Source organism: Aedes albopictus, chromosome 1 (genome assembly GCF_035046485.1).
Source record: "Aedes albopictus strain Foshan chromosome 1, AalbF5, whole genome shotgun sequence".
Classification (NCBI taxonomy): Eukaryota; Metazoa; Arthropoda; class Insecta; order Diptera; family Culicidae; genus Aedes; species Aedes albopictus.
In genome coordinates this window covers 72300795-72317042 of record NC_085136.1, presented here as the reverse complement: position 1 = coordinate 72317042, position 16248 = coordinate 72300795, and the positions used below count along the sequence as shown (strand labels likewise).

The 16248-nt window shown below is 45.5% G+C and overlaps 1 protein-coding gene across 1 annotated transcript in view; it reads left to right on the top strand.

The window, feature by feature from the left end:
• The window catches only part of LOC134285004 (uncharacterized), a 194044-nt gene that overhangs the window by 116815 nt on the left and 60981 nt on the right, over positions 1-16248 (top strand). Inside the window, exons 3-4 of the mRNA XM_062844830.1 lie at positions 3800-3994; positions 4090-4178. Of these exons, the coding sequence (XP_062700814.1) occupies positions 3800-3994; positions 4090-4178 (284 nt within the window). The remainder of the gene's footprint in view (positions 1-3799; positions 3995-4089; positions 4179-16248) is intronic.

Genomic DNA, 16248 nt, shown 5'->3' with positions numbered 1-16248 from the left:
ATGAAGCCACAGAAATTTCGGAGGATTTCCCCCGGAAATTCCGGAGAATTTCCCCCGGAAATTCCGGAGAATTTCCCCCGGAAATTCCGGAGAATTTCCCCCGGAAATTCCGGAGAATTTCCCCCGGAAATTCCGGAGAATTTCCCCCGGAAATTCCGGAGAATTTCCCCCGGAAATTCCGGAGAATTTCCCCCGGAAATTCCGGAGAATTTCCCCCGGAAATTCCGGAGAATTTCCCCCGGAAATTCCGGAGAATTTCCCCCGGAAATTCCGGAGAATTTCCCCCGGAAATTCCGGAGAATTTCCCCCGGAAATTCCGGAGAATTTCCCCCGGAAATTCTGTAGAATTTCCCCCGGAAATTCCGGAGAATTTCCCCCGGAAATTCCGGAGAATTTCCCCCGGAAATTCCGGAGAATTTCCCCCGGAAATTCCGGAGAATTTCCCCCGGAAATTCCGGAGAATTTCCCCCGGAAATTCCGGAGAATTTCCCCCGGAAATTCCGGAGAATTTCCCCCGGAAATTCCGGAGAATTTCCCCCGGAAATTCCGGAGAATTTCCCCCGGAAATTCCGGAGAATTTCCCCCGGAAATTCCGGAGAATTTCCCCCGGAAATTCCGGAGAATTTCCCCCGGAAATTCCGGAGAATTTCCCCCGGAAATTCCGGAGAATTTCCCCCGGAAATTCCGGAGAATTTCCCCCGGAAATTCCGGAGAATTTCCCCCGGAAATTCCCGAGAATTTCCCCCGGAAATTCCCGAGAATTTCCCCCGGAAATTCCGGAGAATTTCCCCCGGAAATTCCGGAGAATTTCCCCCGGAAATTCCGGAGAATTTCCCCCGGAAATTCCGGAGAATTTCCCCTGGAAATTCCGGAGAATTTCCCCCGGAAATTCCGGAGAATTTCCCCCGGATATTCCGGAGAATTTCCCCCGGAAATACCGGAGAATTTCCCCCGGAAATTCCGGAGAATTTCCCCCGGAAATTCCGGAGAATTTCCCCCGGAAATTCCGGAGAATTTCCCCCGGAAATTCCGGAGAATTTCCCCCGGAAATTCCGGAGAATTTCCCCCGGAAATTCCGGAGAATTTCCCCCGGAAATTCCGGAGAATTTCCCCCGGAAATTCCGGAGAATTTCCCCCGGAAATTCCGGAGAATTTCCCCCGGAAATTCCGGAGAATTTCCCCCGGAAATTCCGGAGAATTTCCCCCGGAAATTCCGGAGAATTTCCCCCGGAAATTCCGGAGAATTTCCCCCGGAAATTCCGGAGAATTTCCCCCGGAAATTCCGGAGAATTTTCCCCGGAAATTCCGGAGAATTTCCCCCGGAAATTCCGGAGAATTTCCCCCGCAAATTCCGGAGAATTTCCCCCGGAAATTCCGGAGAATTTCCCCCGGAAATTCCGGAGAATTTCCCCCGGAAATTCCGGAGAATTTCCCCCGGAAATTCCGGAGAATTTCCCCCGGAAATTCCGGAGAATTTCCCCCGGAAATTCCGGAGAATTTCCCCCGGAAATTCCGGAGAATTTCCCCCGGAAATTCCGGAGAATTTCCCCCGGAAATTCCGGAGAATTTCCCCCGGAAATTCCGGAGAATTTTCTCCGGAAATTCCGGAGAATTTCCTCCGGAAATTCCGGAGAATTTCCCCCGGAAATTCCGGAGAATTCCCCCCCGGAAATTCCGGAGAATTCCCCCCCGGAAATTCCGGAGAATTTCTCCCCGGAAATTCCTGAGAATTTTTCCCGGAAATTCCTGAGAATTTTTCCCGCAAATTCCGGAGAATTTCCCCCGGAAATTCCGGAGAATTTCCCCCGGAAACTCCGGTGAATTTCCCCCGGAAATTCCGGAGAATTTCCCCCGGAAATTCCGGAGAATTTCCCCCGGAAATTCCGGAGAATTTCCCCCGGAAATTCCGGAGAATTTCCCCCGGAAATTCCGGAGAATTTCCCCCGGAAATTCCGGAGAATTTCCCCCGGAAATTCCGGAGAATTTCCCCCGGAAATTCCGGAGAATTTCCCCCGGAAATTCCGGAGAATTTCCCCCGGAAATTCCGGAGAATTTCCCCCGGAAATTCCGGAGAATTTCCCCCGGAAATTCCGGAGAATTTCCCCCGGAAATTCCGGAGAATTTCCTCCAGAAATTCCGGAGAATTTCCCCCGGAAATTCCGGAGAATTTCCCCCGGAAATTCCGGAGAATTTCCCCCGGAAATTCCGGAGAATTTCCCCCGGAAATTCCGGAGAATTTCCCCCGGAAATTCCGGAGAAGTTCCCCCGGAAATACCGGAGAATTTCCCCCGGAAATTCCGGAGAATTTCCCCCGGAAATTCCGGAGAATTTCCCCCGGAAATTCCGGAGAATTTCCCCCGGAAATTCCGGAGAATTCCCCCCCGGAAATTCCGGAGAATTCCCCCCCGGAAATTCCGGAGAATTCCCCCCCGGAAATTCCTGAGAATTTTTCCCGGAAATTCCGGAGAATTTCCCCCGCAAATTCCGTAGAATTTCCCCCGCAAATTCCGGAGAATTTCCCCCGCAAATTCTGGAGAATTTCCCCCGGAAATTCAGGAGAATTTACCCCGGAAATTCAGGAGAATTTACCCCGGATATTTCGGAGAATTTCCCCCGGAAATTCCGGAAAATTTTCCCCGGAGACTCTGGAGAATTTCCCCCGGAAATTCCGGAGAATTTCTCCAGGAAATTTCGGAATTTCCGGGGAAATTCTTCGGAATTTCTGGGGGAAATTCTTCGGAATTTCCGGGAGAAATTCTTCGGAAATTCCGGGGGAAATTCTTCGGAATTTCCGGGGGATATTCTCCGGAATTTCCGGGGGAAATTCTCCGGAATTTCCGAGGGAAATTCTCCGGAATTTCTGGGGGAAATTCTCCGGAATTTCCGGGGGAAATTCTACGGAATTTCCGGGGGAAATTCTCCGGAATTTCCGGGAGAAATTCTCCGGAATTTCCGGGGGAAATTCTCCGTAATTTCCGGGGGAAATTCTTCAGAATTTCTGGAGGAAATTTTTCGGAATTTTTGGGGGAAATTCTCCGGAATTTTTGAGGGAAATTCTCCGCAATTATCCCGGAATTTCCAGGAGAAACTCTACGAGATATCCAGGAGAAAATCTATGGAATTCTCCGAGGGACATTCTCCAGATTTTCCAGGGGAAATTCTCCAGAATTTCCAGGGGAAATTCTCAGGAATTTCCGGGGAAATTTTCCGGAATTTGCGGGGAAATTTTCCGGAATTTGCGGGGGAAATTCTCCGGAATTTCCAAGGGGAAATTTTCCAGAATTTCCAGGGGAAATTCTCCGGATTTTCCGGCGAAAATTTTCCGGAATATGCGGGGAAAATTCTCCGGAATTTCCGGGGGAAATTGTTCGGAATTTCCGGGGAAAATCTTCGGGAAATTCAAAGGAGTGTTAAGCTCGATATGTATAAAAGACTACGCATAAACTTGCAATAAAACCTTGTTAATGAACACACCGGAAGATCATCACCAGTGGTAAAGATCCGTACCGGATTAGAAGTAACGCACTTTTTTGTCATCAACCACCGAGATGGAATTTACAGGCAAGCGGCGTGGTTATTCCGACCTCCAGCACAGCTCGATGAGTTCTGCGGTCGTATGTATATATTTTTTGTTTTTCTTAGGACGATGATCTTCACAGATACCCAACCCATCAACCGACAGTAATTTTCACGCCACCATTATTTTCTCCTCTTTGGTTTCTTTCCATGGTCCATGGCCACTGACTGTACGATTGGCATTGACATCGGTAACCATCCATCCATCGGCCACGGTGCGCAGAAGATGGGCGGCTGGCGGAAGATGTACTTCATCCTGCAGAACCAACTGCTGCTCTCCTACTCGTCGAAGGACGACTACGAGAAGAAGCTCGCCCCCTTCAAGGACATCATCAACCTGGTGCCGGGCACGGTCATCATTCCGACGACGGGGCCCCGCTTCACGATCGAAACCAACTCCAAGGTGCTGTACACGTTCGTGAGTATTTTTTCGCGCCACGGTTCGACGATTTGGAATTTAATTTGCATCTACCCTACCTACATTTGGTATTTCTTTTGGTTTTGTGCTTCCAGCGCTGCGACGATCATAAAAGCTGTTCCGAGTGGATTACGGCATTGCTGGATAGCCTCAAGGGTGACGGCAGTGGCGACAAAAAGTTCAGGTGAGATTTCAACACTAACAGGGCACGATCGGTGATGTACCAGATTTGTAGTAATGAGCTGAATTTTTGTATGGTGAGAAGGCGAATTCTCCGTTTCTGAAAGGAAATGTACAAAAAGCTTGAGTATTATGATTCCTTGTCTAATTTGATGCTGTTTGAGCAAACTTTGGAAAACTGTGTCGTTGTTTTCTTCTTTTCTTGTTTCTTGTCTGTTTGTCTACTGAATTCGCCGTAAAGTGCAGCAAGCTCGTGGTTCATCCTTCTCCGCCACACACCATTCTCCTGCACACCGCCGAAGATCGTTCTTAGCACGCGTCGCTCGAAAACTCCGAGTGCTTGCAGGTCCTCCTCGAGCATAGCCCATGTCTCGTGCCCGTAGAGGATTACCGGTCTTATTGGCGTTTTGTACATGCTGCATTTGGTGCGTGGGTGAATCTTTTTCGACCGCAGTTTCTTCTGGAGCCCGTAGTAGGCCCGACATCCGCTGATGATGCGCCTCCGAATTTCACGGCTCACGTTGTTGTCAGCCGTCAGTAAGGATCCGAGGTAGACGAATTCCTCCACCACCTCGAAAGTATCCCCGTCTATCGTAACATTACTACCCAGACGGATCCGGCCGTTTTCGGTTCCGCCTACCAGCATGTACTTTGTTTTTGAGGCATTCACCACCAGTCCGACCTTTGCTGCTTCGCATTTCAGGCGGGTGTACAGCTCTGCCACCGTTACAAATGTTCTGGCAATAATGTCCATGTCGTCCGCAAAGCACACAAATTGACCGGATTTTGTGAAAATCGTTCCCCGGCTGTTGAGCCCGGCTCGTCGCATCACACCTTCCAGAGCGATGTTGAAGAGTAGGCATGAGAGTCCGTCACCTTGTCGCAATCCCCGGCGAGACTCGAATGAACTGGATAGTTCACCCGAAACCCTTACGCAGTTTTCCACACCGTCCATCGTTGCTTTAATCAGTCTAGTCAGCTTCCCAGGAAAGCCGTTTTAGTCCATGATTCTCCATAGCTCTGCGCGGTCGATACTATCGAATGCCGCTTTGAAGTTGATGAACAGATGATGCGTTGGGACCTGGTATTCACGGCACCTCTGGAAGATTTGCCATACGGCGATGAACTGGTTCGTTGTCGACCGACTGTCGATGAAGCCGGCTTGGTAATTTCCCACGAACTCATTCGATTTAGGTGACAGACGACGGAAGATGATCTGGGATAGCACTTTGTAGGCAGCATTCAAAATAGTGATCGCCCTGAAGTTCTCACATTCCAAATGGTCGCCTTCCTTATGTATGGGGCAGATTATCCCTTTCTTCCACTCCTCTGGTAGCTGTTCGGTTTCCCAGATCCTGACTATCAGCCGATGCAGACAGGTGGCCAACTTTTCTGGGCCCATCTTGATGAGTTCAACTGCGATACCATCCTTACCAGCTGCTTTGTTGATTTTGAGCTGGTGAATGGCATCCTTAACTTCCCTCAGCGTGGGAGTTGGTTCATTTCCGTCCTCCGCTGCACTGGCGTTGTCGTTTCCTCCGTTGCCGTAGGCTCCCGTGCCTACGTTCTCTACGCCGTTCAGGTGCTGATCGAAGTGCTGCTTCCACCTTTCGATCACCTCACGTCCGTCCGTCAAGAGGCCTGCGTCTTCATCCCTGCATATTTCGACTCGCGGCACGAAGCCGTTGCGGGATGCGCTGAGCTTCTTATAGAACTTCCGTGTTTCTTGGGAACGGCACAGCAGTTCCATTTCTTCGCACTCCGCTTCTTCCAGGTGACGCTTTTTCTCCCGAAAGAAACGGGTCTGCTGTTTCCGCTTCTGTTTGTAACGTTTCACGTTCTGTCGGATTCCATGCTGCAGCATTACCGCCCTCGCTGCGTTCTTCTCCTCCAAACCCGTTCTGCAGCCTTCGTCGAACCATTCGTTCCGTCGATTCCGTTCCACATACCCGATGGTGCTCTCTGCTGCATCGTTGATGGCTGCTTTCACTGTACTCCAGCAGTCCTCTAGAGGGGCCTCATAGAGCTCGCCCTCGTCTGGCAACGCGGTTTCGAGATTCTGCGCGTATGCTGAGGCGACATTCGGTTGCTTCAGTCGCTCTAGGCTGTACCGTGGTGGTCGCCGGTACCGTACATTGTTGATGACGGAGAGTTTTGGGCGCAGTTTGACCACCAGATAGTGGTCGGAGTCGATGTTGGCGCCACGATAGGTCCTGACGTCGATAATGTCGGAGAAGTGCCGTCCGTCAACCAGAACGTGGTCGATTTGAGATTCCGTCTGCTGTGGGGATCTCCAGGTATGACGATAAGGGAGGCCGTGTTGGCAAAAGGTGCTACGTATGGCCATATTTTTAGAGGCAGCGAAATCAATGAGTCGTAGACCGTTTTTGTTCGTCTGCTGGTGGCCGCTGAACTTTCCAATCGTCGGTCTGAATTCCTCCTCCTAGCCTACCTGAGCGTTCAAATCTCCTATGATGATCTTGGGCTGCGATCGTACTTGCGTTCGAGCTGCACGTAAAATGCGTCCTTGTCATCATCAGTGCTTTTGGAGTGTGGGCTGTGTCCGTTTATTATGCTGAAGTTGAAGAATCGGCCCTTGATCCTCAACCTGCTCATTCTTTCGTCGATCGGCCACCAACCGATCACGCGCCTCTGCATGTCGCCCATCACTATAAAAGCTGTTCCCAGATCACGTGTGTTGCCGCAACTCTGATAGATGGCATGATTACCTCTAAACGTTCGCACCATAGATCCTGTCCAACACCTCCTGCAGTGCTACGATGCCGAACCCGCGGTCCTTCAGTAGATCGGCGAGTATGCGGGTGCTCCCAATGAAGTTGAGAGATCGGCTGTTCCACGTACCGAGTTTCCAATCGCAAGTCCTTTTCGTCGCTGTGGTCGTCGCCATTGGTATCGGTTCGCATTCTTCTCTTGTTGATTTTTCGGTGCTAGTCTTTTTTACGGCTGGCTCGCAGGGCCTGACACCAACCCACTAACCCGGGGAGCTGGGCTTACCTTCCTATGGGTTCTGCATTGGCATTTCCTTCAACTACAGTGCTAAATAGCTAGGCTCAAGCGCCAGTCTTCGCCGGGGGTGGTGTAATGGGCGGCCAGGAGATAATATTTTACCTGAGCGTCCACCCTCACGGTCGCCATATAATGTATATTTATGGTCGCCATATAGTGACAGATTATATGGTATTAATGCTATTGTAGGGTCATTCGCGAGTTGTTGCACGGTTAAGGTGTTAAGTCTCAGCATTGTTGCTGTTGTTCGAAAATAAATCAACATTTTTCGAAACAATTTCATTCGGAACACGTGAATGATTAAGATGCTGCCGTTCTCACACGATTTGTAAGCTTTCAAAAGATTTCGATCGACTTAAATTTTATTCCAAAACCAAATTATTAGCCGGTTCGAAAGCTTTGATGTTGCACACTTCGTGTTCAATTATTGCACACCAGATTGTTTCTGACATTTTTGACATATTAACTCGAAAGTGTTATTAGAACTGACTTGGTAAAACAAACTGAAAATAAAAATTTTCGAAATATTATGAATTCCATGTTTTGTTGAATTAACAAGCCCAGGAGCTAAATCTTGTTTTGACATGTGTTTCCGTACGTATCGCGGTATTTATCCCATTGACAATAAATTAGGCATCTGGTTGGGAATATCGAGTGTTCATATGTGTTCACAGTTCGTTCTATTTCGATTAATAAATGTTAATTAACAACGGTTTGAGAAGTAGGCATAAGCACGATTTCAATATTTTTGTAAGTGCGATTAAAATTCACTATTTTTTTTCAAATGCGGAAAATCAACGCATTTACAAAACAATTTTATGAAAATGAGAGTGACACAGATTTAGATGCACTGAATGGCACTGCTAGATTTGCCATAGTAGCGCTTTTAAAGGCTTTAGCTAAGCACAGTTTCAGCCTTCTACTATAGAAAAAATAAAATCTCACCTAGGGGGGCGAAAATATTTTTTTGAAGCTCTAAGGGGGCGATACCTCCTAAAAGTTTGGGAAACATTGCCTCAAACATTAAAAAATACTAGTGTGGCGTGTGGGTTAGGGTGCCTCAAGCTTGTATGGAAAAACCACATGTAAAAAAGTTCGATGGGCACCCTTTTCATTTCGATCTATATGAGGCTACGATGCTCTGGTCAAATTTTCAGCTCAATCCATTAACATTTGGGCGGTGCTAAACTCTTTTGAAGTTTGTATGGGAGTTTATATGGGAAAACATCGTTTTTTTACATTTCTCTTGAGTGTTTTTAATATTTTTTTCTGAACCACGTAATCGATTCTATAGAATTATAGCATAGGATGCGCCGAAAAACTTTGTCGAAGACCGCAACGTGGTCAGACTCTTGTGAAAAAAGCTACAGCATATTAAGGCAGCACGTGCCCATTCAATGAGATTTGATTGCTATTGTTATTCCTTTACATGTTAAATATTAAGCACAACGATATGGTCTGAATGTAACATATGCATTAGAAAAGAGACTTTTTTTCGAAGTTGACTGGGGAAATATCTATGCAACATACAAACAATTTCTGAAGCAATCTCAGGAGATACTCCAGGAAGAACTCTTGGGGAATTTATGAATATCTGGTGGCATCCCTGAAAGAATGCCTGGATAAATTCCTCGAAGAATGGCTAGCAGAATTCCTGGTGGAATTCTTTGAGGAAACTCTGATGTAATTTCTGAACAAATTTTTGGACGAGTTCATATTAAACATTCCTTTGGAGAGTCCCTTTAATAATTCCTGGATAAATTGCTGTAGGAATCTCTGGTGGAATACCTCGAGAAAGTTCTGAAGAATGCAAACAATCCCTGAAATAATTCCTGTAGGAATTGTTGGATGGATACCTGGAAGACATCCTAGAGAAATGAACTCTTGAAGAAATTGCTAGATGAATTCCTGGAGAAATTTTTAAAAAAATCCTTGCAGGAATTTCCAGAGTAATCCCTAGAAAAACCTTGGAAAAAACATCCTAGAGTAATTCATGAAAAACAAATCTGGAGGAATCTCTTAAAAAATTCATAATACCAGGAATAATTCCTGAAGAAATCGTGGATGGGATTTTTGGAGAAATTCTGAAGGAATCTTTAGAAGAGTTCGTGGAGGAGCTCCTTGAGGAATCTGTGTAGCAGAATCCCTGGAGGTATTCCTTAAGAAACCCCTGAAGGAATCCCGGAAGCAATACCAATATACTTCGAATTATTACAGATTGAGTTATTGGAGCAATCTCTAGTGGGATTTTTAAAGAAATATATGAAGAAATCCCTTGAGAAATCTCTGAGAGAACACTTGCAGAATTACCAAAAAGGATCTCAGTTGACATTTCTTTAGGAATCCATGGAAAAATTCCTGAAGAAATCCTCGAAAAGGCCCTGGGACAATCACTGGAAGGAATCCCTGGAGGAATGTGTGTAGATCCCCTAGAGGAATTCTAGTCTAGTCTACAGTCTAGTCTACACATACACAGCCATTCATTACAAACCTGGAAAATGATAAAATCGACTATTTCTATCATTTTTCTTGTCATTATCAATGCTTGCAACACATCTAAGATGCAGTACAAGAATTGATGCGGCCAGACCTACTGTGCAGCGTTTCGTTGTGGAATTGATTCCAATATAATGCTACAGAACGGGGACATCTCGTACCAACCGCTCAGCATAGTATGTAAGTATAAATGTGAAGTAGTTACGTTGGGAGTGACATCGCTTAGAAAGTTTATGTCACTCCGTCGAAGCTCTTCTTCTTCCTGGGATGAGACAAAGGAATTTAACCCTCATTTCCAAGCTCGAAAACCTGGGCTTGATAGACGGCCCAAACTGTTCGCCGCGGTGCCCTGGTGCACCGTGAACATCTCTCAGGTGCGTCGCAGGCTCTTGGGCCAAAACACAAAGAACAAACTCTTATTATTGAAGGCAGAATTTTTAGCTGTTTTTGTATTGTTTTGTAAAACTAGTATCAAATCAAACCCTTTTTTGTATTCGATAGCAATGTTTTAGCTTTTTTGTAGTCATTCAAAGGGGGTTTCCCTCTTCTAAATTTTCAATTAAATAGTAAATACTCCAGTCTACGAATGTTTTCCGGAGTTTAGAATGTCCTCATGAAACATTTAGATTTTAACAAAAAATTATATATACGAAATTTTGAAAATTTTCGTAAGTCTCTCAAATTATTGGACTTTTTATGATTCGGCTAAGTTTTTGATTTTATCAATAGCTTATAATTCAAAGTAGGTATTTCCAGAAACTGTTTTGAAGTTCTTTCCATAATACTGTCATCTATAATTACTGTCAATCTTCAGGTCTTCGTGCTGTGTCAAACGTTTCGGGACGATATTTTTACTTACATCACTATCATAACTTGTTAGTTTGTCTCTATAATTGAGACTTCCTCCTATAGACTGGTTTAGCCAATTATCGTAAAAAAATCTGCGACAATTTATGCGTCGATTTCATGCATGATTCTGAAACCGTCATTTTTGAGTTGTTGAGTTGAGTTTTTTGAGTTCCGAATACAAAAACATGACCCCTCACCGTCACTGTCAGCCGTTCTAACAGCTTCTGAACAATTGGCTTCTTTAGCGATGTTGAGATAATTCCATATTCTGAATCTGCATGCCAAACTGAGCCAATATCCAAATTTTCATGAATTTCGGTGCCCGGGAACCTATTTAAATATCAGTTCGAAAATTGTATGGGAGCGATTTGTCGAATCACCCCTCGTCGCATTTTGTACTGGGCGGAGCTGTCAAGCAGTTGCCCAGCTGTCAAAAGGTGATTTCGAAAAATCTCTTTGTAATTGATTTTAGGTATCGAAATAAAGTTCTAAAAATCTGAAAAAATCATAGTGGCTCAGAAAAAGCTGTTCTTTCGTCATTTCATTTATTTATTTAGTTAACATCAAATTCATGATAATACTGAATCAACAATTTGCCGCCATAATACTCGATTTGCAGCTGCAGCTCTCCAACGTCGGTCACGCCCAACACTCGCCAGATCACGCTCCACCTGGTCCGCCCATCGTGCTCTCTGCGCTCCACGCCTTCTTGTGCCAACCGGATGGTTAGCAAACACCAACTTTGCAGGGTTGTTGTCCGGCATTCTTGCAACATGCCCTGCCCACCGTATCCTTCCGGCTTTGGCTACCTTCTGGATGCTGGGTTCGCCATAAAGTGCAGCGAGCTCGTGGTTCATCCTTCTCCGCCACACACCGTTCTCCTGCACGCCGCCGAAGATCGTCCTTAGCACCCGTCGCTCGAAAACTCCGAGTGCTTGCATGTCCTCCTCGAGCATCGTCCACGTCTCGTGCCCGTAGAGAACCACCGGTCTTATTAACGTCTTGTACATGTATGGTACATTTGGTGCGGGGGTGAATCTTTTTTGACCGCAGTTTCTTCTGGAGCCCATAATAGGCACGACTTCCACTGATGATGCGCCTTCGTATTTCACGGCTCACGTTATTGTCAGCCGTTAGCAAGGAACCGAGGTAGACGAATTCTTCTACCACCTCGAAAGTATCCCCGTCTATCGTAACATTGCTGCCAAGGCTTGTCCTGTCTCGCTCAGTCCCACCTACCAGCATGTACTTTGTCTTAGCCGCATTCACCACCAGTCCGACCTTTGCTGCTTCACGTTTCAGGCGGGTGTACTGTTCTGCCACCGTTCCAAATGTTCTGGCAATAATATCCATGTCATCCGCAAAACAGACAAATTGGCTGGATTTCGTGAAGATCGTACCCCGGCTGTTGAGCCCGGCTCGTCGCATAACACCTTCCAGGGCGATGTTGAATAGTAGGCAGGAAAGTCCATCACCTTGTCGTAGTCCCCGTCGAGATTCAAATGAACTGGATAGTTCACCCGAAATCCTTACGCTGTTCTGCACACCGTCCATCGTTGCTCTTATCAGTCTAGTCAGCTTCCCGGGAAAGCTGTTCTCGTCCATAATTTTCCATAGCTCTGTTCGGTCGATACTGTCGTATGCCGCTTTGAAGTCGATGAACAGGTGATGCGTTGGGACCTGGTATTCACGGCATTTCTGGAGGATTTGCCGTACGGTTAAGATCTGGTCCGTTGTCGACCGGCCGTCGATGAAACCGGCTTGGTAACTTCCCACGAACTCATTTACTTTAGGTGAAAGACGACGGAAGATGATCTGGGATAGCACTTTGTAGGCGGCATTCAAAATGGTGATCGCTCGAAAGTTCTCACACATTAACTTGTCGCCTTTCTTGTGGATGGGACAGATTATCCCTTCCTTCCACTCCTCCGGTAGCTGTTCGGTTTCCCAGATCTTGACAACTAACTGGTGCAGACAGGTGGCCAACTTTTCTGGGCCCATCTTGATGAGTTCCGCTGCGATACCGTCCTTACCAGCCGCTTTGTTGTTTTTGAGCTGGTGGATGGCATCCTTAACTTCCCTCAGCGTGGGAGTTGGTTCGTTCCCGTCCTCTGCTGCACCAACATAGTCATTTCCTCCGCTGCCTTAGTCCTCCGTGCCTACATTCTCTTCGCCATTCAGGTGCTCGTCGAAGTGCTGCTTTCACCTTTCGATCACCTCACGTTTGTCCGTCAGGAGGCTCCCGTCCTTATCCCTGCAGATTTCGGCTTGCGGCACGTAGCCTTTGCGGGATGCGTTAAGCTTCTGGTAGAACTTGCGTGTTTCCTGTGAACGGCACAGCAGTTCCATTTCCTCGCACTCCGCTTCTTCCAGGCGGCGCCTTTTCTCCCGGAAGAGACGGGTCTGCTGCTTCCGCTTCTGTCTGTATCGCTCCACATTCTGTCGGGTTCCATGCTGCAGCATTACCGCCCGCGCTGCATCCTTCTCCTCCAGAACCGCTCTGCACTCCTCGTCGAACCAATCGTTTCGTCGACTCCGTTCTACGTACCCGATAGTGCTCTCGGCTGCGTTGTTGATGCCTGCTTTGATTGTACTCCAGCAGTCCTCTAGAGGGGCCACATCGAGCACACCCTCGTCCGGCAACGCTGCCTCGAGATTCTGCGCGTATGCGGTGGCGACATCCGGTTGCTTCAGTCGCTCTAGATCGTACCGGGGCGGCCGCCGGTAATGTACGTTGTTAATAACGGAGAGTTTTGGGCGCAGTTTAACCATCACCAGGTAGTGATCAGAGTCGATATTAGCGCCATGATAGGTCCTGACGTCGATAATGTCGGAGAAGTGCCGTCCATCAATCAGAACGTGGTCGATTTGCGATTCCGTTTGTTGTGGTGATCTCCAGGTGTAACGATAAGGGAGGCTGTGCTGGAAGAAGGTGCTACGAATGGCCATGTTCTTGGAGGCGGCGAAATCGATGAGGCGTAGGCCATTTTCGTTCGTCTGCTGGTGGGCGCTGAACTTTCCAATCGTCGGTCTGAATTCCTCCTCCTGGCCTACCTGAGCGTTTAGATCCCCTATGATGATCTTGACGTCGTGGTTTGGGCAGCGGTCGTACTCACGTTCGAGCTGCGCTAAAATGCGTCTTTGTCATCATCAGTGCTTCCGGAGTAAGGGCTGTGCACGTTTATTATGCTAATGTTGAAGAATCGGCCCTTGATCCTCAACCTGCACATTCTTTCGTCGATCGGCCACCAACCGATCACGCGCCTCTGCATGTCGCCCATCACTATAAAAGCTGTTCCCAGCTCACGTGTGTTGCCGCAACTCTGGTAGATGGTATGATTACCTCTAAACGTTCGCACCATAGATCCTGTCCAACACACCTCCTGCAGCGCTACAATTCCGAACCCGCGGTCCTTCAGTATATCGGCGAGTATGCGGGTGCTCCCGATGAAGTTGAGAGATCTGCAGTTCCACGTACCGAGCTTCCAATCGCAAGTCCCTTTTCGTCGCTGTGGTCGTCGCCATTGGTATCGGTTCGCATTCTTCTCTTGTTGATTTTCCGGTGCTAGTCTTTTTTACGGCTGGCTCGCAGGGCCTGACACCAACCCACTAACCCAGGGAGCTGGGCTTACCTTCCCGGAAACTACGGGTTCTGCATTGGCATTTCCTTCAACTACAGTGCTAAATAGCTAGGCTCGAGCGCCAGTCTTCGCCGGGGGTGGTGTTTTTAATGGGCGCCCAGGAGATAATATTTTACCTGAGCTTCCACCCCCTTCTTTGTATAAAACCGAAAAATCAATACATTATTCTAAATTAAAAAACCCAATTCATTTTTATATCTATTTTCCCTTAAATTTGGCAATCTACGTACTTAAAAAACGTATTTAAACGTTAAAAAATTAAACGTATTTAAAAAAAATTAAAAGTTTTGCAATGCAATCCTTCAGAAATCTAAAATTTGTGTTAAGTTCTGCGAATGTTTAAGCAATTTTACTTTTTTTTATTATAAAAAACCGATTTAATCCACGTATGATGAACAGAACCCTTCTTACACTTATTGAAACTATTGTTGTATTATTTGTATTTAACATATTTATTTTGTGTGATGGACCAAAAGTTTTAGAAAATATTGTGGATTTGGCATCTAGTTGATTGGTTTCCAGAATAGCATCATGGACCATGGACTAAACTACCAGAAATGCCAGACACCTCCTAGAATCTTGTGTGAAATTAAAAAAAAATAGCTTACATATTCTGGAATATTGTATCTTTTGTTAACTGCCAAATATCTTGAATCGCTTAACAAATGGATAAGAAAATCAGCGAGATACACTTTGTCTAATATCTCTTAATCAGTCGAATAAATTAGCTCCGAAATATTTGGTATTCATGGTTATGGTGTAAAAAGGACAAAAATAAAATATCTACTATGCTAATCAGTTTTGGAATTAGCTAGTTATTTTGGCTGTCCAGTTCTTGCATTTTTCTCACAATACATAAATTCAAAGCTTTCATTTAACATATTGTTAATTTCCATAGAATTCCTGTTTATTTGTAATTTGTTATTAATAGTTTTATTGAAAACAATAACCTGCTAGTATACACTTTATATGAGGTCAGTATTATTGATTGAACAATAATTTCCCATAGACTGACTGGTCAAAAACTCATGCAAGATAACAAACGAATATAATAATAAAAAAAGGAATTTATTGAAATACTCTTTGAAAGATATTTCAGTAACCAAATGTCTAATCGAAATAAATTTTCAGGGCCTTTTACAAGGATACTGTAGCTTTCATTCGGTGCTAAAAGAACCCAAATCAGTTGACAGACGGCTGAGATATTTATTATGATACACTTGGTCAAAAATCTCTCAAAAAGTAAACCTGTATTACTCCCAAGTACTCTTTGAAAGATATCTCGATAACCGAATGTCCAATCCTGATAAAATTGTATAGGATTCTACTAGGATGTTATAGCTTTCATTTGGTGCCAGGAGAACCGAAATCGGTTGACAAACGGTTGAGATATTTATTATGATACACTTGGTCAAAAATCTCAAAAAGTTTAGTTGAATAAATCCTAAGTACACTTCGAAAGATATCTCTGTAACCAAATGTCCAATCCAAATAAAATTTCTGAGCAATCTACTAGAATGTTGTAGCTTTTATTTGGTGCCAAGAGAACCCAAATCGATTGACACACGGCTGAGATATTTAGTTTGATACACTTTGTAAAAATCTTAAAAAGTTTAGTTGTATAACTCCTAAGTACTCTTCGAAAGATATCTCAGTAACCAATGTCCAATCGAAATAAAATTTCAGAGCGTTCTACTAGGATGTTGTAGCTTTCATTTGCTGACAAGAGAACTCAAATCGGTAAACAGACGGCTGAGATATTCATCAATATGCTAAATGTCAAAAATCTCTTAAAAAGCTAACCTATATTACTTTAAAGTACTCTTCGAAAGATATCTCGGTAACCAAATGTCCGATCGTAATAAAATTCAATAGGGTTCTACTAGGATGTTGTAGCTTTCATTTGCAACTAAGAGAATCCAAATCGGATATCAGACGGCTGAGAAACGTGCGTGACTTTTTTTGTAACATACGCACACCTTGACGCACACACACACATACACGCACACATACAGACATTTGCTCAGTTCGTTGAACTGAGTTGAGTGGTATATGAGACTC